This window comes from Chlorocebus sabaeus, chromosome 25 (genome assembly GCF_047675955.1).
Source record: "Chlorocebus sabaeus isolate Y175 chromosome 25, mChlSab1.0.hap1, whole genome shotgun sequence".
Taxonomy (NCBI): domain Eukaryota; kingdom Metazoa; phylum Chordata; class Mammalia; order Primates; family Cercopithecidae; genus Chlorocebus; species Chlorocebus sabaeus.
The window spans coordinates 58,567,282-58,593,438 of record NC_132928.1 but is presented as its reverse complement, the minus strand read 5'-3'; the positions used below and the strand labels follow the sequence as shown (position 1 = coordinate 58,593,438).

General features: G+C 37.5%; 1 protein-coding gene across 4 annotated transcripts; it reads left to right on the top strand.

Annotated features, from left to right (window-relative positions):
- Positions 1-992: 992 nt before the first annotated feature.
- Positions 993-25,947, top strand: FMO3 (flavin containing dimethylaniline monoxygenase 3). 4 transcript variants are annotated; one of them, XM_073011800.1, is made up of 9 exons: positions 993-1,231; positions 2,902-3,039; positions 10,973-11,161; positions 14,450-14,612; positions 14,854-14,996; positions 17,490-17,641; positions 21,222-21,577; positions 23,417-23,489; positions 24,309-25,947. In XM_073011800.1, exons 2-9 carry the CDS (start codon positions 2,908-2,910, stop codon positions 24,649-24,651), a joined length of 1,551 nt encoding a protein of 516 aa, XP_072867901.1. In that variant the 5' UTR covers positions 993-1,231; positions 2,902-2,907; the 3' UTR covers positions 24,652-25,947. The 4 variants fall into 4 exon arrangements, with proteins under 4 accessions (XP_072867901.1, XP_007987723.3, XP_072867899.1 ...); XM_007989532.3 differs by lacking the exon at positions 17,490-17,641 and adding an exon at positions 17,902-18,101 and having other exon boundaries at positions 996-1,231; XM_073011798.1 differs by lacking the exon at positions 17,490-17,641 and adding an exon at positions 17,902-18,101 and having other exon boundaries at positions 1,157-1,214.
- Positions 25,948-26,157: the final 210 nt, after the last annotated feature.

Here is a 26,157-nt window from a genome sequence, read left to right as displayed (position 1 = left end):
TGAAAAGGAGTTCTATGTAAAATGAGAGCAGAGAAAATCATATCATCTGAATTGCAGCCCTAGAAAACTTCGTGAACCTATGACTTAATTTTTATCTACAAGTCAGTTTGCTCATTTTTAACTATATGCCACATTTTATAGGTACATATGTATAAACGTATTTATGTGTACATGCCCTTCAATCCTCTAATTCTTGTTTTTTTAAAAAAAAGTCAGACAGATAGTCATAGTGCATTTATCCCTATTTTATTAATGAGTAAACCAAGACTTGGAAAGGTTAAGTGACTTGCCCAAGGCCACAGAGCTATACAAGTGATTTGAAATCTATCATACTCTCACATTTCAGAGATGAAGAGTTCTGTCTTCAAAAGGCATGAAGAGTAATTCCTCAAAATTAGACATATACTAGTTTATGCTAAGTATCGCTTGCTGAATGAAGGGGTTAACTAGATAAAATGAGTGAGATGTTATAATTCTAAGTGACATCGAAATATAGTTGATGGGAAAACTTTTTTTGAAATTTTACTGTATTTCATGACTGGGAGTTAAGTGCAGTTTATTTTGTCTTACTGCCAACATAATTTTACCCAGTACTAATTCTACCTGGTTCCTGGTACTAACAGATCAATTTGTGGAATTTTGATCTTTTCTGTGACCACACACTGTACTCAGAAACAAGTAAATACAAGTTTGAGAAATATAGGCCTTTGACCCCAAAATTCCAAGACAGGACATGAAAAGAGAGAGCAAAGTCATCCTCCTTCCTGGGCTATCTTAATTAAGTAGCTAAGTTTCTACAGTATTTGGAGGACTACTATGAGGTACCCACAAAAGAACTAGGAATAAGGAAAACAAGGTAAACTTTGAAATAACACATAATGAAATGGAGTAGAGAACTGCAAAGTCACCTGGGAGAAACTGCTTGACTCCCAGGCCAAGGGTCCAAGAGTATAACCAGCAGCTTGTGTTTACTATAATCAAAGGAAAAGCAAAAACTGGGTGGCCATGGGAGACTGGCCTAGAGTCCCATCCATCACAGAGCTGGTGTGTGCTCACCCATTCAAGGACCAAGAAATGACTATCTCTTTAAGAGCGGCTCCTCCCATTTTCCAACAATCTTCCTAATATTTGGGCTCACTAGAACATTTTCTCTTTCAAACTGCCCAGACGTTGGACAGGACATAGACATACAGAAGAAGAGAAGAAAAGAACAGGTAGAAAAATTTAAAAGGTAGGAGACCAAGGTGGGTGGATCACCTGAGGTCAGGAGTTTGAGACCAGCCTGGCCAATATGGTGAAACCCAATCTCTACTAAAAATATAAAAATTAGCCAGGCGTAGTGGTGCAAGCCTGTAATCCCAGCTACTTGGGAGGCTGAGGCAGGAGAATCACTTGAACCCAGGAGGCAGAGGTTGCAGTGAGCTGAGACTGCGCCATTGCACTCCAACCTGGACAAGAGAGAAACTCCTTTTCAAAAACAAAAAACAGAAAAGAAAAGAAAAAAGAAAAAAAGGATGATATGGTAAAGGGTTGAGGGTGGGATGGGTAAACGAAGAAGGAGCATGCTGTAGTTTTATACCAAATATGGCTAGAATGAGAATGATATAATTCAGGCAGTTTGTTTCTAGAAATCACGGATCATGAGTTTTATCATCCAAGTCTATTTCCCTGCATAGCTATGTGATTTTGTCTAAAAAGAAAAAAAAAAAAATAGTGAAAGAAGTAGTGGTAGAGCCTAAAGACAGTGTCAGGAACAGAAGAAAATAAAAAGTTAGGAAATGTAATTTTCTTAGAGGAGAATGAAGGTTGAAGATAGTGGGAAAAAATTGTTTTTAGGTAAGAACATGACTTTTATTTCCCCCCCTCCTCCTCCCTGGGAGAAGGTCTCACTCTGTCACCTAGGCTAGAGTGCAGTGCCACAACCATAGCTCACTGCAGCCTCAAACTCTTGGGCTCAAGTGGTATCCCTGCTCAACAGGAATATACAGTCCCAGAGTAGCTGGGACTATAGGTATGCACCATTTACTTGTCTTTTTAATTGAGAAGGTGAAGAACATTGTTGGTGGGGAGAAGGGGTGACTACCTGGCACACTGAAATACAGACATCTTCAGACTTTGTTCCTCATTATCTGTATCAAAGTAGAAAAAGGATACAGATTGTGTGTGTGTGTACATATACATATATGTTTCTTCATTCCCAAATACAGGCATATGTATGTGGGTGGGTAGGTGGATATGTCTACATGTGTTTTAGTTGTGAATCTTCTTTTATTTCTTCTGCTTACTCTTTTTGGTAGACAGTAAATTACAAACTCCAAAAGCAAAAAAGACAAACATGTATACTGGGTCATCAGTCTCTTACTTTTGGAGAGCTGATGACTAAAAACAAAGTGTTTATTTATTTTTTTTCAGAAGAAAATTTTCTCTTTAGAAATTAGAGAGAAATGAAAATGTAGTTAGATCACTAAAAGGAATTTGTTTTCTAGAGACAAGGTCTTACTGTGTCACCCAGGCTGGAGTGCAGTGGTACAATCACAGCTCACTGCAGCCTGGAACTCCTGAACTCTCCTGCCTCAGCCTCCTGAGTAGCTGGGAGTACAGGCACGCGCCACCACATCCAGCTGATTTTTTTGTTGTTGTTTTTTGTTTTGGTTTGGTTTGGTTTGTAGAGACAGGGTCTCACTCTGTTACCCAGACTGGTCTCAAACTCCTGGGCTCAAGTGATCCTCCCACCTCAGCCTCCCGAAGTGCTGGGATTACAGGCATGAGCTACCATACTCAGCCAGTGTTTCTTAAGAAGTAAGTTTTTATGAAGCCAAAGAGTGAAATCAAAACAGATAAATAAGTAAATAAATTTTCAGCAATGTTGTTACTGGAAATGTTCTCTGGGCCTTTGCACAGGTGACCATGGGGAAGAAAGTAGCCATCATTGGAGCTGGCGTGAGTGGCTTGGCCTCCATCAGGAGCTGTCTGGAAGAGGGGCTGGAGCCCACCTGCTTTGAGAAGAGCAATGACATTGGGGGCCTGTGGAAATTTTCAGTGAGTAGCATATTGTTGTAATAGACAGGGAAATAGGTTGGGAAGTGTATAAGAACATGCTCTGTGCACACAGGTTTCTAAACCTGCTACCATGGCAGTTACCATATCTGTTAGAATTGGAATCCACTAAGTACAGTGTCATCCACTAAGTACAGTGGATCCACAATGGAATCCACTAAGTACAGTACAAGTTGGAAAATAACCTTCTTGCAAGTCAGAAGTAAATTAGACAATGGCTTTGAAATTCTCCATTACAGAATTCTCCCTTGATAGATCATTAATAAGAGCCACTTGGACATAAAATTCGTGGTAAATATTAGTTAGGTTTATGTAGTTATAATTAAGTTATTTACTCATTTAAAACACAATAACTTTTCACATCTTTTTTTTTCTTTTTTTTTTACAGATTTAGGGGGTACAAGTGCAGTTTTATTACATGGATATAATGTGTAGTAGTTAAGTCTGGGCTTTTTGTGTAGCCATCACCCAAATAATGTACATTGTACCTATTAAGTAATTTCTCATACCTCAACCCCTTCCCACTCTCCTACCCTTTCAGGTTTCCGATGTCTATTATTCCCATACTCTATGTCAATGTGTATACATTATGTAGCTCCCAATCATAAGTGAGAGGACATGTGGTATTTGACTTTCTGTTTCTGAGTTATTTCACTTAAGATAATGGCCTCCAGTTCCATCCATGTTGCTGCAGAAGACATAATTCACACACAGTTACATATACATATATATGTATGTATATATGCACACACATACGTATGTGTGTGTATATATATGTATATGTAACTGTGTGTATGTATACATGTATGTATGAATATACCGCATTTTCTTTATTCAATCATCCTTGTTGGACAAGGTTGATTCTATTTCTTTGCTACTGTGAATGGTGCTGTGATAAACATATGGGTGCAGGAATCTTTTATATAACGACTTCTTTTCCTTTGGGTAGATATCTAGTAGGGGCATTGTTGGATCAAATGGTAAATCTATTTTTAATTCTTCGAGAAATCTCCATACTGTTTTCTATAGTTTACATTCCGACCAACAGTGTTTCTTTTTCTCCACATACCCACCAATATCTGTTATTTTTTTACTCTCTCTTTTTTTTTTTTTTTTTCCTTGAGTTGGAGTCTCAATCTGTCTCCCAGGCTGGAGTGCAGTGGCACCATCTCAGTTCACTGCAACCTCCACCTCCTGGGTTCAAACAATTCTCCTACCTCAGCCTCCTGAGTAGCTGGGATTACAGGCACCCGCCACTACACCCAGCTAATTTTTGTATTTTTAATAGAGACAGAGTTTCACCATGTTGGTCAGGCTGGTCTCAAACTCCTGACCTCAGGTAATCCTCTGGCCTCGGACTCCCAAAGTGCCGGGATTATAGGCATGAGCCACCGTGCCTGGCCTTTTTGACTTTAATAACAGCCATTCACACTGGTGTAAGATAGTATTTTGCTGTGGTGTAAGATAGTATTTTACTTTTAATTTGCATTTTCTCTGTAATTCATGATGTTAAGCATTTTCCCACATGTTTATTGGCCATTAGTATGTCTTTTTTTGAAAAATGCTTATTTAATCTCCTTTTCCCACTTTTTAATGGTGTTATCTGTGCTTCTTTAAAAATTGAGTTGCTTGAGTTCCTTATAAATTATGGATATTTGTCCTTTGTTAGATGCATAGTTCACAAATATTTTCTCCCATTCTGAAGGTAGTCTGTTCACTCTGTTAACTATTTATTTTTATGTGAAAAAAGTTTTTAGATTATCTATTTTTGTTTTCATTACATTTGCTTTTGAGGCCTTAGTCATAAATTCTTAGTTATAGCCTAGGTGAAAGAGTTTTACCTGTTTTTTTCTAGAATTTTTGTAGTTTCGGGTCTTACATTTAAGTCTTTAATCTATGTTGAGTTAATTTTTGTATATGGTAAGAGATAGCGGTTCACTTTTGTTCTGCATATGGCAATTCATTTTCCAAACACAATTTACTGAATAGGGTGTCCTTTCCCCAGTGAATGCTGTTGTCAACTTTGCTGAAGATCAGTTGGCTATAGGGATGAGGCTTTCTTTCTTAGTTATCTATTCTGTTCCACTGATCTATGTGTCTATTTTTATACCAGTACCATGCTATTTGAATTACTATAGCCTTGTACTGTAATTTGAAGTCAGGTAATATGATGCCTCCAGCTTCGTTCTTTTTGCTTAGAATTGCTTAGGTTGTTTGGGCTTTTTTTTTTTTTTTGGTTCTGTATGAATTTTTAGAATTGTTCTAATTCTGTAAAAATAACATTGATATTTTGTTAGGAATTGCATTAAGTCTTTTGGGCATATGGTAATTTTAATGATATTGGCCCTTCCAATCCATGAGCAGGAGATGTTTTACCATTTGTTTGTGTCAGCTACAATTTCTTTTATTCATGTTTTGTGGTTTTCCCCATAGCGATCTTTCACCTCTGGTTAAATGGATTCCTAGATAATTTTTTATTGTTGTTGGCTTTTCCCATTCATTTGGTGAGGTTGCCAAAGTGAGTCGGACCATGGATTTTAAAGTTTCAAGTGCTGACTTTGGTCTTGTGAAACTACATAATTGAGAATTGCTTTGAAGTTCTTCAATGCCCCTTTGTCCCATGCATTTATAATAAGGGTTCTACAGCAGACATCATTAAATCACTTCATGTGTTGCCAAACAGCAGCAGGAATGGGGCTTCCCTATGTTCTCCACTCAATCAGTACAGTCTTCCAGCCTTATTGCCTAAGTCTTATTTTTCTTCTCCTGATAAACCCATTAGTATATATGCAAATTTAGGAAGATCAATAACCCTTTTAAACCACTATTTCCTTCTCAAATGCAAAATCAGTATTATATCATTTACCTCAATGAAGAAGTTGTATTTAATGAAACAGCGTCTATAACGGCTCTTTAAATATTATAAAGACATGAGATATCATTCTTATTAATATAGATATTTTGCAAACTGCAAAAAACTCTTGAAACTACCCAGCATCTTATACAATGTTGTGGAGCCTACTATATGTTATTGGAATGTGTTGACAGGGCTACAGATTAACACACTGGTGATTCTTAGGGCTTTTTGGTTGTTGTTATTTTTGTTTCTTTGTGATCAAACTTAGGGCTATTTTATCAAGCACGTTCTATATGATACATGACTTTTTCTATTTAATTAAATATTTATAATAATCCTATAAGCTAGGTATATTTTTTTCCTTTTACAAATGAATTTGAGGCTTAAAAAGAAAAGAAAAAAAATCATACAGCTGATAATGTTGGAGAAAAGATCCCAATTCAAGCTTGCCTTTCTCTCCATCCTATTCTTGACTCCTTTGTAAATTGCTGGTTGCCATTTCACCAAGTGGTCTATTGAGCTGACCATGTCTTTTTTTTTTTTTTTTTTTTTTGAAACTGAGTTCCTCTCTTGTTGCCCAGGCTGGAGTGCAATGGCATAATCTCAGCTCACTACAACCTCTGCCTCCTGGGATCAAGGGATTCTCCTGCCTCAGCCTCCCAAGTAGTTACATGTGTGCGCCACCACAACCCACTAATTTTTGTATTTTTAGTAGAGATGGGATTTCGCCATGTTGGCCAGGATGGTCTCGAACTCCTGACCTCAGGTGATCCACCCACCTCAGCCTCCCAAAGCGCTGGAATTACAGGCATGAGCCACCGTGTCTGGCCTGCCATATTTTATACACAGTGATCTTAACTAAAGCCTCATACTCAAACTTACTTTGCAAGATGTTGCTGAAGATAGAACACACTGCTGATATGGCTATTGAGAGGAACACAGCTAAAGACAGCTAATTTGCCTTTCTTGCTGCTCAAGGAAGACTTTAAAATTTGAAGCTGGCATCATACGTTGATAAAACTGAACTGCAACATGTGCTACCCTTCAAGAAAAAGAAAGGATAGCCCAGAGGGTAGAGCCTCAGGCCCTGAGGGCAGAGGCTTGAGCCACAGCCTTCAAGCCTAATGGAATTTGTCCTGCTGGATTTCAAATAGTTTGGGATTAGTGATTCTTTTCTTCCCTCCTTTTTCCTCCCTGGCTAAATGGGAATGTCTATAAGTGTTACCCATGCTTGTCCCACCATTGTATTTTGGAAGAAGATAACTTGTTTTCTAGTTTCACAGATTCACAGATAGAAATTTTGCCTCATCCTGGTCCATACCCAGAGACTCATTTATACCTGATTTGGATAATTTATATGATGATGAGATTTGGGACTTTTTTTTTTATATATACTTTAAGTTCTAGGGTACATGTGCCTAACGTGCAGGTTTGTTACATATGTATACTTGTGCCATGTTGGTGTGCTGTACCCATCAACTCGTCAGCACCCATCAACTCGTCATTTACATCAAGTATAACTCCCAATGCAATCCCTCCCCCCTCCCCGCTCCCCATGATAGGCCCCGGTGTGTGATGTTCCCCTTCCCGAGTCCAGGTGATCTCATTGTTCAGTTCCCACCTATGAGTGAGAACATGCAGTGTTTGGTTTTCTGTTCTTGCGATAGTTTGCTGAGAATGATGGTTTCCAGCTGCATCCATGTCCCTACAAAGGACACAAACTCATCCTTTTTTATTTCTGCATAGTATTCCATGGTGTATCTGTGCCACATTTTCTTAATCCAGTCTGTCACTGATGGACATTTGGGTTGATTCCAAGTCTTTGCTATTGTGAATAGTGCCGCAATAAACATACGTGTGCATGTGTCTTTATAGCAGCATGATTTATAATCCTTTGGGTATAGATTTGGGACTTTTGAATTGAAAATATATAAATGAGAGTTGAAAGTTGATTTCATGCTGCTATGGGTTGAGACTTAGAGGATGTTGGGATTGGATTAATGTATTTTGCAGATGGGATGAATGTGAATCCTTGGGAACCAGAGGATGTCCTGTAATAGGCTGAATGATTGAACAATGCCCCTCCTCAAAGATATCACATCCAAATTCCTGGAACTGTAAATGTTATCTTACTTACCTTATAAGAGAAAAGGATATTTGCAAATATAATTAAGTTAAAAATCTTAAGATGGACAGATTTTCTGTATTATGTGGGTGAGCCCCAAATGCTATAACGAATGCATCCTTAAAAGAGAGAGGCAGATGGAGATTTAACACAAAGAGAAGAGAGAAGGTGATGTGATGACCTCAACAGAAAGAGAGAAATTTGAAGGTGCTATGCTGTATCTTTGAAGATGGTCACAGCGGCCATGAGTGAAGGCATACAAGTGGGCTCTTGCCACTGAAAAAAAAAATAAGAAATACCAGCATCCACCAGAAGCCAGAAGAGGCAAGGAATGGATTCTCTCCTGGAGCCTCTTGAAATGAACCTGGCACTGTCACACCTTGTTTTCAGCCCACTTACAGTGTTTCCTGACTGCTGACTTCTAGAACTGTGAATCAATTGCTATTATTTTAAGCCATTAAGTTGGCAGTAATTTATTGCAGCGGCCATAAGAAACAAATACCTTGGTTTTTCAGTGTTTCCTATTTTACTACTGTGAGGGGGCGTATGGATTGCAAATGATGGAGTAACCAGCAGTGTTTCTCAGATCACTAGAAGTGTGCAGCAATAGGCTGAGTATTCACATTAGAGATTGTTTTAAAATTGTGTTAATTTTGTATTTGCCTTACCTTTGGTTTCTAACATCATCATTTTACATTATCATTTTTTTAAATTTCAGAGAGATCCAAACATTGGTTAAAACTTAACTAACACTAAGGGTGCATATAGTTGAAATTTTGGAGCTGTTTACTATAGCACTTTCCTATGCCCTTCTAGTTCTGACTTCTAACCCTGATCTAGAACCAAAATGATATATTTCTCTCACCTTCTTTGGTCACAGAAGGAGGACATTTCACCCAGATCTGTGGCCTAATCACAGGCCACATTTCTGATTAGGCCACGGATCTGGGTAAAATGTCCTCTTTTCTCAGGAGCTCCCCAAACAATGAATCAGTAAATTATATGAAATTTTGCATGAAGTTTTATGAATAGAGGCTTTCATCTGGGCATACCACCCTTTTTTAACTTCTGATTTGTTTCTAGACTATATATCAATTTTTTCCTTTAATGTTTCTTCTCTCTTTATGCTGATTATCATCTCTTTAAACTTACCCAACCCACAGAAAGCTACACATTCTTTTACTTCCCCATCCCACTTGCCTACAGCAGGGTCAACAAACCATGTGAGCAGCAGAAAACTCATGCCCTATTTCAAGAACACACTGCTTTCTAGAGTGAACATGGCAACTAATCTGCCAATTAATTACTTGTCAATAATGAAACTGCAGCCACATTGGCTTTTGATGTGATTGTAATATTCCAATATTATACTAAAATTTCATGTTCTGGGGGCCCTGACAACTTTGAGTTAGATAAGCTCTAATTAGAAATTTCTAGTGCTCAGTACTTTCCACTATGAAATAGCAACTACGCATAGTGATCTACAATCTGATCTTTCATCATGAAACTTGAGATGTGAATACCTTGGTGCTTCAACAGAGCTAAACCAAGGCTCCACCTCTTCCAAATTATGCTCCTACCAGTACTTTTTTTTAACTTAATGCCTTTTATTCATTCAACAGCTTGCTTTGTAGAGCTCACAGCTGTAACAGATGTGTCCTATGGTAAGCTCTTCCACAGTAACTGTAGCTTGTTGGTCATGAGCTTCTATCTGTTGAACTCTACATTGGGACTGCAAACTTGGCTGCACTTTAGGATTACCTGAAGAGCTTTTAAAACTTTTTGTCAATTAAATCGAATTCTCTGAGAGTGGGACCTAATGCTCAGTGTTTTTTTTTAAATCTCCCAGTTTGTTTCAGTGTGTGGCTAAAGAACCACAACACAACGTCCTAACCTTCTCATTGCTGATCATTCTTCCTTCAATGTCCTTTTTCTTTATTCATCATCACTTAACATTTCCTCTGAGGCTTTATTAGCATGGTTCTATAGTTCCTTAGAGTTAAAGCAAATTCAGATATTTTTACATCATTGAAAGCTAAAACTTTGTTACTTACATAAGTACTCAAAAGGCATGTGATGCCCATAAATTCTGTGTTATATTCAAAATAGTTAACCTTATTTTATACATTATATAAATTCTAAGGTTAATTTTTAAAAAATTAAGTCTTAAAATGCTTACATTTACAAATCTGATCAATAGTTGCAACCTCCTGTTACTGTTTGCTTTTATAAATTGACCATCAGATGCTCGTGCTCATGAGTTGACACACCGAAATTACACAAAGTTGAATTTTGAAAAATCTCTGTCATCATATTAAACAGTTCAAGGGAATGAAAGGATTCTAGTTGCATAGGCCTAAAGGACATAATGAAATTTAAAATTTGTTTCCCTTAGAAAAGAAAAGATTAAGATTTATTTTCTTAAAGGATATTAAGAAAGGTATTCTTCCATATCCTAAGTTAATTTAATAAGTTTCCATGACTAGCATCAATTGTTGAAGTGAAGTTAATTTATGTGTGTCTTACTGAATTTACTGTGAATAAAGGATGACTCAAATAAGTATACAGTTGGCCATCTGTTTTTGCAAGTTCTGTATCCACAGATTCAACCAACCGTTGATTAAAAAAATCCAAAAAAAACTAATAAAAAATAAAAATTAAAAAATACACTACAACTATTCATTTAGCATTTACATTGCATTAGGTATTATAAGTAACCTAGAGATGATTCAAAGTTTATGTATATAGGTTATATGAAAATACTATATCATTTTATATAAGAGACTTGAGCAATCGCAGATTTTGGTAACCACAGAGGTCCTGGAACCCTCCATAGATACCAAGGGATGACTGTAATTACTTGGAACTAGTCCTGACCATGATCAGTATACTCATTTACCAATTCTCTTCCATTTGAAACTATACATTCACAGGACCATGCAGAGGAGGGCAGGGCTAGCATTTACAAATCCGTCTTTACCAACTCTTCCAAAGAGATGATGTGTTTCCCAGACTTCCCATATCCTGATGACTTCCCCAACTTTATGCACAACAGCAAGATCCAGGAATATCTCACTGCATTCGCCAAAGAAAAGAACCTCCTGAAGTACATACAATTTAAGGTAAGATGTTATCAACAATTTAGCTCTTGTCATAATGCTGAAGAAGTCTATGTCTGCTACTGGATTCTCACTTGTTCCTTTCAGTATCCCTTACTAATCTGTCAACATTTTTAACAGTGTGGCCTCTCTAACTCTAGGTTCAGAGAATTATCTTCTTCTCAAGGATACATGGAAAATTCACAAAATTTGACCACCTATAGTTCTTAGACCAAATCACTACTAATTTACAAATCAATACCAAAGAAATAAATGTAAAATACCTGTGAATTTGGAAATTAAAAACTCTTTTTTTCTAAACAACATATAGGTCAAAGAAGAAATTTCAATGGGAATTTAAAAATATCTATAACTGAATGTTAATTTAGTCTATGTATCAATACTTGTGGGAAACAGGAATTTTCATGAAAATTATAAACGTAAATGTTTATATTAGAAAATAAAAAAGTTTAAAAATAAGGTAAGAAAGTTTAAGAAATTAGTGAAAGAAAGGCAGAATAAACTCAAAGAACATAGAATGAAGGGGATATAAGAAGAAATTTATGAAATATAAAATGAAGCATATGTACAAAATTGAAAGTTAATTATTTGAAAAGACTAATAAAATGAAGAACAGTGGCCAAGTGCAATGGCCCATGCTTATAGTCCCAGCACTTTGGGAGGACAAGGCAGGCAGATCGCTTGAGTCCAGGAGTTAGAAACTAGCCTGGATGACATGGAGAAACCTCGTCTCTACAAAAAATCCAAAAATTAGCTAGATGTGGTGGTGCATGCCTGTGGTCCCAGCTACTCAAGAGGCTGAGGTGGGAGGATTGCTTGAGCTCAGGAGGTAGAGGTTGCAGTGAGCTGAGATCACGCCACTGCATTCCAGCCTGGGTGACAGAGTGAGACCCTGTCTCAAAAAATAAATAAGCAATAGATAAATAGCTGGAAGTTTAAGGAAAAAAAATCAAAGGCACAAATAAATAATATTGAGAAGGAAAGGGTAGACAAAATGGATACAGATGAAATAAAAAATATAACAAGAATACTATAAAAGTGTTTGCCAAGTAATATTTTAAGTTAGTTAAATTTTCTCAATTTTTTAACAAAACCTTTTCAAAACTCACTCAATAATAAGTAGAAAGCCTGAATTGTCATTTGGTGATTTATAGTTCTTTTGACCTAGAAATTAAAAATCTTCTCATAAAGAAAATAAGCAGTTCCATGGGTGAGTACTTCCAAATTTGCAGTGAACAAATTACTTCAAAGTTTTATAAACTTTCAGAGATTTGAAAATGAGATATGATTTCCAAAGTTATTTTATGACATTATTACCTTTACATCAAAGGCGGACCAGATCATACGAAATAGGAAAATTACAAGTCAATCTCCTTCATGAAAATCAATGCAAAAATCCTTCAAAAATCAATTTAACAGCTATTTGTGCTTGAAAGAAAAAAAAAGAAAATCAAAAGAAAACTCTTGCCAAACTTAGAGCAGAATTGTCTTGAACCAGCAAAACATACACAAACATCATCTTAATCTTTATCTTAATTTATCTTACATCTGCACTGTTCAATATAGTAGCCACTAGCCACAAAACTGAGATGTGGAATAAATATAAAATATACACTTACTTTCCAAGTCTTATTATTAAAAAGGAAAGTAAAATACCGTATTAATAAATTTTAATTACATTTTGAAATGCTAACATAACAGACAGATTTAAATTATACATTTTTTTCACTTTTTAATGTGACTATTAGAATTTTTTTTTTTTTTTTTTTTTTTTTGAGACAGAGTTTTGTTCTTGCTGCCCAGGCTAGAGTGCAATGGTGCAATCTCGGCTCACCGCAACCTCCGCCTCCCAGGTTCAAATGATTGTCCTGCCTCAACCTCCCAAGTAGCTGAGAATACAGGCATGCGCCATCATGCCCCACTAATTTTGTATTTTTAGTAGAGATGGGGTTTCTCCATGTTGGTCAGGCTGTTCTCGAACTCCCCATCTCAGGTAATCTACCCGCCTTGGCCTGCCAAAGCACTGGGATTATAGGCGTGAGCCACCGTGCCCAGCCTTAGAAATTTTTAAATTGCATATGTTGCTCATACTATATTGGTACTGGTCAGTGCTGTGCTAAAGAATGAAAAGTTAGAAGCATTCACTGTAAAGTTTCAGAACAAGATAAGAATTCCTAATTACTGTTTTCAATAGTAATTACTTCTTTTCAATAGTCTTAAGAAATTGAAGAAACAGTACAGTAAGTAAAGAAAAATAAATGAATGACAACTCAAAAGAAAGTAAAACACAGTTATTGAAGATAATGTGATTGTCTATGTATTCTAAAAGAATAGATAAATTACTAGAATTAATAGCAATACAAAAAAAGTTAGGCAAGATGGTGGTATATAAGATCAATATATAAAAATAGATTGCATTTCTGTAAGGCAGCAGCAAACAGACACCTATACAAAAAAAAGTTGATATATGCAATAGCGTAACTAATTAACTAAATAATCCCAGAGTTATTCTAAACAAATGATGTATTAGGTCTCATGGGTCCATAAGTTGTCATTATATTTCATAACTAACAAAAATGTTACGTGTGTTTGTGTGTGTATTCTCCTATATATATGAAATAGTATATAATAAACTTTTTAAGAACAATTAATACCAAATAGAGATTCTTTTTCCAATATAATCAGAAGAATTGAAAGATTTTTTTAAAACAGGGAGCACATCAACAGGCAGCCATTTAACTGTGAAGAAATATTTATTGATAATCTAGTCAAAGCTACTCAGTGTATAGTCCAAGTGACATCAGCATCACCTAGGAGCGTGTTAGAAATTTGAATTTAATAGTTTTAATTTTAATTTAACAAATTTAATAATTTTTTGGATCACATTTTCATATATTCTGGTTCAGTATGTCTATCTTTGAGCTATCTTTGATGTACTGAACCAGAACATATGGGAATGTGATCCAGAACATTATTGGCCATCAGATTTTCTAGTATACGTGACGTATACCTCTTGTAAATTGTAATTGAAGTCACTGCCATATCTCCAAGGGGTGTCACTCTTGTACTCCAGAAAATACTGGTTATGCACAAGAAATCATGCAGGGACAAATAGATAGGCAGATACCATTTAGTGTTTTGATTAATTCTGAGGGAATTTTAAATTTGTAATATGTATCTTAATAATTAGTTAAATACTTTTACTAACCCACTTTCTCTTTTTTCATACTGTTTCTGCCTAATCCATTTGCTAGCATAGAAAAGGGGGGTTTCTTTCTGTATTTCTCTTAGACATTTGTATCCAGTGTAAATAAACGTCCTGATTTTGCAACTACTGGCCAATGGGATGTTACCACTGAAAGGGATGGTAAAAGAGAATCGGCTGTCTTTGATGCTGTGATGGTTTGTTCTGGACATCATGTCTATCCCAACCTACCAAAAGAGTCCTTTCCAGGTAAGGCCACAATTGAAGCTGCTAGCCACGTAACTGACAAAAATGAATATCTCGATAATGTCTTCTTTTTTCTAAAGGTACAAGCAGGTTAAATTAAAATATACTTCTGTTATATCTAATACGCTTGGTGTGTTAAAATAGCACATTATTGTGACTGCATCTATTCACAAGGTTGCTTCTGTTAAAGTCTTTGTTTAAATATATGACTCAAATTGTCATATATTTCTCGCTTTTCACTCAGGACTAAACCACTTTAAAGGCAAATGCTTTCACAGCAGGGACTACAAAGAACCAGGTGTATTCAAAGGAAAGCGTGTCCTGGTGGTTGGCCTGGGGAATTCGGGCTGTGATATTGCCACAGAACTCAGCCACACAGCAGAACAGGTACTACTCCCCGGGTACTCAGGCAACTCTCTTTACTGACAGAAGAGTTATTATCATTGGAAAGGTGTGATAGGAAATGTGGGGGAGGAAGGAAGGGTATCTGATGTAAAGACTAAGTGGTATTTCACATAACTGAGCTTCCCCAAGTAACAGCTGAGGTTTTAAATCACTTCATAGACAAAGGCAGAGCATCAGCAAGGAGTAATACTGTCATTCAACAATCTCCTTCTTCAGGACATTTGGTGCCTAATGTCTCTGATCAATTTCTCTAAAACTAGCACAGATTTAGGGTTAAGGTTATAACTCTGAGACTCAGGCAAGTCCTTCAATCTCTCTGAGGCAGTTTTCTCAATGGTAAAACAGATAAAAATAGAACGTACTTCTGGGGCTTGTGATAAAGTTAAAGCTTTTGAACAGGATTTAAGCAATATAGAGTGGCTCATTTATTCATTCATTTATGCATGCATGCATACATTTATTCCATGACTACTTATTGAGAGCCTACTATGTGCCAGGCACTGGCTTGGGTGCTGAAGAGAGTGGTGAACATAACAGGCATGATCCCTGCTCTGGAATAAGAGCTGTCACTGGAATAAAGGATAAACAAGTGATTCAGGCACTAAATGCTATGATTCCAAAACTGGATGCTTCACAAAGGAGGTAGAACTGAGCCAGTCCTTGAACAATAAATTTAAATCATGTGACTGAAGAGGCGACAGAGGCTGTTCTTAGAATTGGAAATGCCTTGAGCAGAGGCATGAAGACAAAAAAATGGGTGCTGTATATTTATTGTAGGTTATAGTTTCATCTTGCTGTAATGGAGGTTGTTTTTTTCTTTTTTTCTTTTTTTTCTTTTTTTCTTTCTTTTTTGAGAAGGAATCTCGCTCTGTCGCCCAGGCTGGAGTGCAGTGGCATGACCTCGGCTCACCACAATCTCCACCTCCCCGGTTCATGCCATTCACCTGCCTCAGCCTCCGGAGTAGCTGGAACTACAGGCGCCCGCCACCACGCCTGGCTAATTTTTTGTATTTTTAGTAGAGATGGGGTTTCACCATGTTAGCCAGGATGGTCTCTATATCCTGACCTTGTGATCCGCCCGCCTTGGCCTTCCAAAGTGCTGGGATGACAGGCGTGAGCCACCGACCCCAGCCGAATGGAGGTTCTTAATGCTAACAATTTATATGAGACATTATGGTACTCAAATACCTTCCTGTAAATGAGCTCCTTTGCTTTTGGGAAGAAGGTAGTTTTATTACAGAAAGGATAAATGAGGACCAGAAATGTCAATTGTCTTCTTGAAAGTCATCGGGAAAATTAATGTTTGAGCCACTGAAGGGTTACAGAACTGAAAGCCAAAGCTTCTGAATCCAAGGAACAGTAGATATAGGATTGAGTTACAGGAAAGAAAGATTGGAATCAGGTTATATCACATATTTTAAGAACTTGAATGACAGGATAAAATAATTAGATTTCTGCATAAATAAAGGTAAATCATTATCTCAGCTTCTGAGATTCAGGAAATTTATGATGAACTCATAGTTTTAAGAGATTTGTATTTGTATATGTGATTATTTGCATATGTGATAAATTAGAGGGAAGACCAATTTCAGAGGCTCTCTATTTAATTAATTGATCCTTTAGTCTCTTCTTTTTTTTTTTTTCCCAGACAGAGTCTCACTCTGTTGCCCAGGTTGGAGTGCAGTGGCACAATCTCGGCTCACTGCAGCCTCCATCTCCCAGGTTAAAGCAATCCTCCCATCTCAGCCTGAGTAGCTGGGATTACAGGCACTTGCCACCACACCCCACACCCAGCTAATTTCTGTATTTTTAGTACAGATGGGGTTTCACTATGTTGGCCAGGCTGGTCTCGAACTCCTGACCTCAGATGATCTGCCCGCCTCGGCCTCCCAAAGTGCTGGGATTATAGGCGTGAGCCACCACGCCCAGACTCCTTTAGTCTCTTCTTATTTGTCTAGTTCCTCTTATAACAAATGCCTTGAAGTGATACGGTATATAAAAATTGGTTTTAAAAAAGACAAAGCCTGAAAACTACACTATTAGGGATTAGCATAACAGAAGGGGAAGGAGAGGAAACTGACATTTACTGAGCACATACTATCTGCCAGGTAACGTTAGCCATGTGACATAGTTTATCACATCGAATTAACCCTTACACAAATTTGATGAGGCAAATTCAATTCTCTCCATTTTAGGAATGAGGGAACAAGATTAGAGAAGTTAAAGGAATTTTTTCAAATCACATAATTAATAAGTAGGAGAGTCAGTGTTTGAGCGTGTGGTTTTCTGATTCCAAATTTCTCACCTTCTTTCCAGATAGTAGCAGGCATTTTGTTTTAAAACGTCTATTTTGAGATCATAATTGCTTATTTGTAGACAGCAATAGTTAGATAAGCACTAGGGAAAACGTGACTAGAATTAAGTTATTAGTCACCTGTAGCAGGGATTGATTAAAATATGAAAATTTGCCTGCAGCACTATGGCAGGGTGGCTGACCCTAAGACGCAGATGTCAAGTTCAGAAATTTATTTGGGAGCAGTCTCAGGATCCATACTTCTGCAGGAAGGGAAGAAAACTTCTGTTTACTTTGAAGCTGGAATGGTCCTTGGGCATTGCCCCAATTTGAGGTGAGGGACTGGGCCTTTATATGCCTGCATTGACCAGTCACTAGATGGAGGAAACTCAGAAAGAATAGAAGATGTTGGGTGAGGACCCTCTCTTCAGCCAAAACAACTGTCAAAGAGGACTGACAGATGAGAGATGCCTTCTGACACCACTTTCTGCAGCTGGGGTAATAGATCCATTCCTCAAGAAGGATCTGGGGAGCTCATCAGAATATCCACTACAAATGGTCACTAATTTCATGGTTGAAATGGTGTTTTTTAAGGTCGTGATCAGCTCCAGAAGTGGCTCCTGGGTGATGAGCCGCGTCTGGGACAATGGTTATCCCTGGGACATGGTGCTTATCACTCGATTTGGAACCTTCCTCAAGAACAATTTACCAACAGCCATCTCTGACTGGTTGTACATGAAGCAGATGAATGCAAGATTCAAGCATGAAAACTATGGCTTGATGCCTTTAAATGGGTAATGCAGAGTTAAACGTGATTTGCCTACTGGCCTTTAGTTCAGTGTCAACAACCCTTAATGTCCTGTAACTCCAAAACAAATAAAAATATTAGCAATCACATCTCATCTATCAGAAGATAAAGAACTGCAAAAATTAAGAGTGATTTCCTATTTTACAATCCTTGCTATATTTACACAGCTGGAAAATTATATAATGCCCCAAGAATTAGTCCCGGGAGTAATGATAATCAAAGTTAACTTCTTTTAAGCATTTTATACATGTCAGAGATTTAGCAAGACTCTGCTAAGGCTCTGGCATGTATTATTTTGTTTTATCCTTACAACAATTATGAAGAGAGCTCTATTAGTATCTCCATTTTAGAGATGAGATAACTGAGTTTCAGTGTAGTTAATAACTTTACTAAGTTCCCACAGCTAGAAAGTAGAAGCAGCATTCAAAACAAACCCAGATCTGCTGATTCCAGAGCCTCTCACTCTTGGCCACTTGCTCTACTGCCTGTCATTTAATGGCAAAGTTAAGCACAGCAAGAGAACTTTTCCTGTCCTACCTTTCCCTTTCCATTTCATTACCCACTCCTTAACGGACCCCTCTCACTAAACACATACATGCCAATGCTTGCATCTTCAGTCTTCTTCCCATCTTCTCCTATAAGATCCTCCAAGCCAGCAACATAACAAGAAATGACTTTGACATGAGTTGAAAAACCCAAGTTATGAGCTGTTTACAACAAAGTGAATTCATTAATTTGACAAACATTTATTACACGTTTATTATATGCCAGGTCCTGTGTTTAGCCCTGAGGATATAGCAGTGAACAAAACAGGCAAAAATCCCTGTCCTCATGGAACCTCCATTCTAAGTGGTGGGAAACAGACAACAAACAATAGCATAAGATATGGCGATGTGTGCTTTGGGGAAGAAAACAAAGCAGATAAAGGTAATGGCAAGTGCTGTCAGGACAATTTCCAATAGAGTCGTCAGAGTATGTCTCAGAGAGAAGGAGACTTTAAAGAAAACCTCTGAAGGAGTTGAGGGAATGAGTCATGAGGGTCTCTGGGGAAGGATATTCCAGACTAAGGACACAGCCAGGGCATTGTCTCTTCACAGGCGGAGCTGGCATGATCAACAAACAACAATGGGGCTTCTCTTCCTGGAGAAAAGAGAATGAGGAGAGAGCGCCAGGAGATAAAACCAGAGACATAAAAATTGTTGGATGGCATGGGCCTTGTAGATCATTGTAAGGACTCTGGCTTTTATGCTGAAAGCAATGGGAAACCACAGCAGGCATCTGAGCAAATGAATGACAAGACCTAAGTTAGCATTGCAGAGATTGATCAGCTGCTGTGGTCATCATTCAATGTAAGGGCAGGGCAAGGAAGGAAACGAAATGACCAGTTAAAAAGCTACTCTCAAAAACCTGAATAAGAGGGGATGTTGGTCTGGACCAAATTTGTTAGCAGTGAGTGGTCAGAATAGGGCAGATTTCTGGATAGCTTGAAGGTAGACCCGAATAGGATTTCCTGTGGACTGGATAGTGGATGAGAGAGCAAGGAGGGGGTAAGAATGTCTTTCAAGACACTTGAAAAAGGACGACACTGACATTTACTAAAATGTGAAAAACTACAGGAGGAACAGAAGTTCAGTTTTAGACATATTAAAATTAGATTGCCTATTAGACATTCAGGTAGAAGAATGTTGACCAGCAGTGGGAAACACTGACTTTGAGGCTCAAACCAGAAGTTAAAACTTTGGAGTCATGTGAAAATTTTTCCTGAAGAAATGAAACTAGATGACATCTCTTGAATGTGTGTAAATGGAGGAGACTAAAGATCTGAGGGCTGAGTCCTGAGGTATGCCACTGTCAGAAGTCAGGAAGAGGAGAAGAGGAGAAGACATCTGTGGGAGACAGAGAAAGAATAGCCAGGAAAGTAGGAAAGGAACTGAGAGAGAGTGATGACCTGGAAACAAAATGAATACAGTGTTTCAAGAAAGAAAAAACCGTCAACTGTGTTAAATGCTAAGTTGAGTAAAAGTGAAAGTGAGGGTGGACCACTGGATCTGAGAGCCTGATTCTGACGGCCTTGACAAGAGCCGTTTCAGTGTGGTGGTGGTGGAGGTGAAAACCTGATGGCCACAGGTTTAACATACACGGCAGGTAATAAGTGCAAGTGAGTCAAGCCTTCTTCCAAGATTCCAACCAATCTCGTTGTCCAACTCAGTTTGTTCTCCAGTGGAATCTGCCTGTAGCACTCTCTCACAGCTCCCACAGCCATACAAGAACAACACTCTTTCCTTCAACTGTATTCACGTTCATTCCCGAGTTCAGATTTCTCTGCTCCCACTACAGATATTATTCAATAAAAAGTAGTCCAAAGCTCTCTCTTTCCAGATTTGCAGTCGCCAAAACCTCAAACTGGCACCCTCCCTCTGGCCTTATTTAAATTCCTGGGTGCTCCCTCCTTCACCTGACTGGTGCCTCTGTCTGCACAGGGCTCAAACTTCATCCCTCAAGAGCCCAGCTGCAGCTTTCACACCTTTGACTTTCCTCCTCCTATTTGATCTTCTCCACATTATGATGACCAACTTGGAGTATACGGAATTAAGAATAGCAGTTAACATTTTCAAGCTCTATGCACATGCTAGAGACTGTGCAAAACTCTCTATATAATTTAGGGAACTTCTGAGGTAGTACAAACATTACTGACATTCCAGATGAGAAATATGAGACACCAAGAATTTAAAAAACAATCTTATCAAAGTTCCCACTGAATAAGTAGCAAATTAAAAAAATGTAAACACTGAAGTACCCTCACTTCAGAGTTTTTCCTGAAACAGGCTTTAACAGGGAACTGGGCATAAGTCTTTATTCTGGGATTTGGAAAGAGCTCCATGGAAGAGAAGGATCACAGAAAATAGAGATGGGGCCAGCAAACGGCAACTTCTCTTACTTCCCAATGTTGCCTCCCATCAATTTTGTTCTTCAGCCATATTGGAGATACTCTATGGCTCAGAAAAAAAAAATATTGGGCCACTTTTTGCTTATCAATTTATATATGGACCAATTAAACAAGAGGGAAATATTACACTTCTAATAATTATCTCTGTTTTCCATACAGAGTCCTGAGGAAAGAACCTGTATTTAATGATGAGCTCCCAGCTTGCATTCTGTGTGGTATTGTGTCCGTAAAGCCTAATGTGAAGAAATTCACAGAGACTTCGGCCATTTTTGAGGATGGGACCACATTTGAGGGCATTGACTGTGTAATCTTTGCAACAGGCTATAGTTATGCCTACACGTTCCTCGATGAGTCTATCATCAAAAACAGAAACAATGAGATCATTTTATTTAAAGGAGTCTTTCCTCCTCTACTCAAGAAGTCAACCATAGCAGTGATTGGCTTTGTCCAGTCCCTTGGGGCTGCCATTCCCACAGTTGACCTCCAGTCCCGCTGGGCAGCACGAGTAATAAAGGGTAAGTCAATAAAAAGGCTCATGGTTTGGGAAGATGAATGCCAGTGACAATAACTTTGTATCTTTGTGAAAACAATAATCCTAGTTACAGGGTCCCCTTCAGTTTTGAAAAGTTAGAATTCTATATTCTTTGGTGCTATATTTTGCAAGCAATTTAAAGTATACCAGTTTGGATTATTGTATGCAATAGTACAAGATATTATTGGAGGAGGTATTTTGTGACTTCTAACTTCTTAGAGCTGATAATTACCCAAGATCATTCATTAGATTTGAGACCACCAAAGCTTGCATCCACTTAAGACTAAGTGAATGACAACTTTAAAAAATTATGATTGCAAAACTCAGTAGAATTACATTGCTTGAAAAGTTCATAAGAAAATATGTTTACAAGCCAATATCCAGCCAACTTCGAATGTCCACAGTCATGGAAAATATGATTGCTGGAAGGCAATGGCTTTTCTACTACTGTTTCTTCCCTGACAAAATAAGGACAAACAGTGGATCAATAGAAGCAGGAAGTGCTAAGAACAAACAGTGGATCAATAGAGGCAGAAAGTGCTAAGTGTGGTAGATGATCAGTCTGTAATACATAAGAATGCTAAGCCCTTATATTTTACAAAGGAAACAACAAACTTGATTGGGGTCAGGCAAGAAAGGCAGGCAGCATCTCCCAGCAGCAGGTTGGAATATGGTTGTGGGAAGATGCAGATCATATGACCAGGTAGCCAGGAAGGTAAAGGCATGAAATTTCACTCAGCGTTCCACTTAGGGTTCAGACCCAGAGAGGCTGGCATTAAAGGAAGGGTGGGACCCTCACTCTGTCTGAGGATAAGAGTTGTAACTTGGGCTCTGAGGAAAGGAAACAAGGCAATTTATGGGGAAAATTGATGTACAAGGCACAGGCTGTCTTAAGGGAAATGAGAGACAAGGCAAACAACCTAGATTTGGAAAACCAAAGTACCAAGACAAGAGGGGCTAGTTACAACAACCCAATGGCAATAGTTGGTGGGCTAAAAAGCAGTCTCTTTCTTTTCAATCGCTTCCCCTGAAAAGCATGACAAGTTCCAAGGCCTGGAACCAGGCCACATCTACAAAAGCTGTTCAAGTGACCCTCCCTGTAAGAAGTGTAGAAATGGGAAATTAAGCAAGCCATTTTAGGTATTGAGCAATCATATCTGGGCTGAGAGTTTTATTCTCTTTCAAGTTAATTCCAAGACTGCCAAAGAAATCATCCTAAATATGAAGAATTTCTGGACACAAAAGCCTGTTTTGGTCTGGGTTTCAGGGAACTCTGCAAACCTATGTAAACCTGGATCCTGGGGCAGCCCCAAGTTAGGGCTAGTCTCCTGGGTCTCCCTTATGTCCTTTCTGACTTGTGGACAGTCCATATCCTCAGTCACATTCAAGAACTATTGGCTTTCTATAGAAAAACTTAGCCCTTCACCAAATTCTCTATCTTCTGGAAATTCCATTTTCTGGCAAAGCAGGATTAATGTCTATGAAGTTTTTTCTTCATAAATCTTGGAAAAGTGATGCCAATTCACCTCTGGCTATAATTTAAAATATAACATTCTTAAAATATGACTGAGAGATTAAAATATATCTATGAAATTGAGTTTAAACACCTTGTAACCAGTTTAAGAGCAAAGCTATTTAGGTAATGTTTTTTTAATTTTTATGACAAATATGAGTTCTGAGAAGACTAGAACTGAATTTGATGTCTGTCTGAAAATGATCACCAATTAATGTGATTCATAACTCATTATTAAAAAGGGAAAATTGTAGGCTGGTCCTATGCCAGACTCATTTAACTACCATCATGTCTTTCCTTCTTTTTCAGGAACTTGTACTTTGCCTTCTATGGAAGACATGATGAATGATATTAATGAGAAAATGGAGGGAAAGCGCAAATGGTAAGAGTACCTATTGTAATAGGAGTGTAGAATTTCCATAGAAAAGTGAGAATTTGTGAATGCTTGGAACTGTTTTAACTTTAAATGATCCTGAATGACGTCATTGGAATGACAGCTACAAGCTATATTCATCCATTCAACAAATATTAATTGAAGACCTACGTTGCTTCTGACATTGTATTAAGTTATTTTTAGTGCAAGGCACAGAGTGAATAATAGGATTGAGAATCTACATTACATAGTCAGTTTTAGCCCTCCATGCCTCCTGTAATATATCATAGAAAGAAGACCTAGAAAGGATTTGAAATCGGAAGAGTTTGGGAATACATGGATGTGGGCTTCCATTCTCTAGACCATAAATCCTCTAAGATGTAGACGATAATTCAAAGGTATACCTCTAATGAAAATGACTCAGAAAAGTGAGAATGAATCTGGAGAACTGGGCTTCATTTCTAGTTGTCACTAATTAGCTCAGTGGCCATGAACTATTATAGAAGCATCACTTGAGCAAGAGACAATCTATCCATTTGTAAATAAGGATAAAAAATGTCTTTCTCAGCTACATTGCAGTGTTGGGGTATTTCCAAATGAAACCAATATGAAAGCTCTTTAAAAAACTACAAAGTACAGGATAAACAAATGATATTCTCCTTACACAAGAAATTGATGTTTTATGTCAGGGTAGTGTGGGAAGATTTTTTAAAGAGAGAGAGAGACTGATGTTAATTCTCACTGATATAAAGTTGTGAGCCATTTTGTCTGTTCTGTTTCTACACAGAGTTTGGGTATCCACTGTGGTGTTTTCTCTCCCATCTCTAGGTATGGCAAAAGCGAGACCTTACAGACGGATTACATTGTTTATATGGATGAACTCTCCTCCTTCATTGGGGTAAAGCCCAACATCCCATGGCTATTTCTCACAGATCCCAAATTGGCCATGGAAGTTTATTTTGGCCCTTGTAGTTCCTACCAGTTTAGGCTGGTGGGCCCAGGGAAGTGGCCAGGAGCCAGAAATGCCATCCTGACCCAGTGGGACCGGTCGCTGAAACCCTTGCAGACACGAGTTGTCGGGAGTCTTCAGAAGCCTCGCTTCTTTTTCCATTGGCTGAAGCTCTTTACAATTCCTATTCTGTTAATTGCTGTTTTCCTTGTATTGACATAATCATCATTTTCTCTAGGATTTCTGAAAGTTACTGACAATACCCAGACAACAGCTTTGCTATTTAAAAATTAAAATTTTCACACCATCTACTTTTCTATTCAGCATCTTTTGCAGTACTCTGTAGATATTAGTCAGTAGCACAGTGTTATTTCTAGGCTTTGAAATAGCCACTTTAAGAATCATATCATGATCTTGAGAGAGTACTAATCATTTCTGTTTGGGTTCCACTAACACTTCAAAATCAGAACTATGTTCTTTATATCTAACTTAAATCATTTCCTGAAACATTTTGACATGATTCCTTTTTCCCTTTAAACAATGTTTGAAAGATGTATTTTAAATCTAAACAAAGAGCAAATTAAGCAGAATAATTATAATATGATATTCTCAGGCTACTTCTATAAGCTATTTGCAGGGTCAAGGGGGGAGTTTGGCTATTATACTATTTTTCGTTTGTTTGTTTTGTGCAACATAATCCAGGTAAGACCTCCTCTCCCCTGCCCAAGAAACATAGCATAAGGACCTAGTCTATACTGAAAGTTAACACAAAGTAATTTGTTTTATTTATATTCTCAACAAGGAAACAAACTTTTCAACTTTTAGCAGCAAAAGAATAACAACAATAACAATGAGTTTAGTACCAAATACACCTTTTTAGCTAAATCTTTTAAAAAATTAAATATTTAGCCAAAACTGTGATCAAAATCTAATGCTTATACAGACTTATAGTCTTATATAGTCTACCCCAATAGATTAAACTTCTGAGGTACTAGAATAAATCTAAAATTATATTTTATAATGTATTACATTTTATAATTAAAATTTTCATAATTATAATTTTTAAATTTTGACATCATAGGCAGATAAAATCATCTGTCAGAATCATCAGTCGTCAGAGGGCTCCACCAGTTATTATATTACGTATTTCTTACTAAACCTTCACTTCCAACTTAGATCAATGGAGCAAATATATATATGTGTGTATATATATATTCCTCTTAAAGGTCTGCCAGTCCCATTCCTGTGATAATCCATTAATTCATTAATCCATAAATGATGCTTCCATTTATTTAGGCAGAGTCCTCATAACCCAATCGCCTCTTAAAGGCCTCTCCTTTCAACACTGCTACAATGGGGATTAGTTTTCAACATGAGATCTGGAGAGAAAAAACATTCAAACCATTGTATCATACAAAAAAAAGGATATTAAAAATTGGATTATAGCAACTTAATCTTCCATTTTTTGTACTGGCATTTATAACATGAAGTAAAAAAATTTTTATGGGCTGTGTTTAATTTTTAGTTACTTCATTCCATTTAGGGCACAAGTTTTCAAGAAAAGTTTTGCTTCATTTGGGAATATTTGGGAATATTTCACATCTGGTAAGAAGACCTTAAAAGCAGAATGTTACTTTGCTACCGTAAACAATTAGGAAAAGGAAAATATTTAAAATTGTATATAGCATTTATGATAAATCTGAGCTTCAAAGATAAAAATATAAAGAA

Coding starts and splice junctions, on each gene's coding strand:
- FMO3 (XM_007989532.3), top strand. CDS start 2,908: ATGGGGAAGAAAGTAGCCATCATTGGAGCTGGCGTGAGTGGCTTGGCC. Junction 11,162..14,449: donor TGAAGTACATACAATTTAAG/GTAAGATGTTAT, acceptor TATTTCTCTTAG/ACATTTGTATCCAGTGTAAA. Junction 23,490..24,308: donor ATGGAGGGAAAGCGCAAATG/GTAAGAGTACCT, acceptor TCCCATCTCTAG/GTATGGCAAAAGCGAGACCT.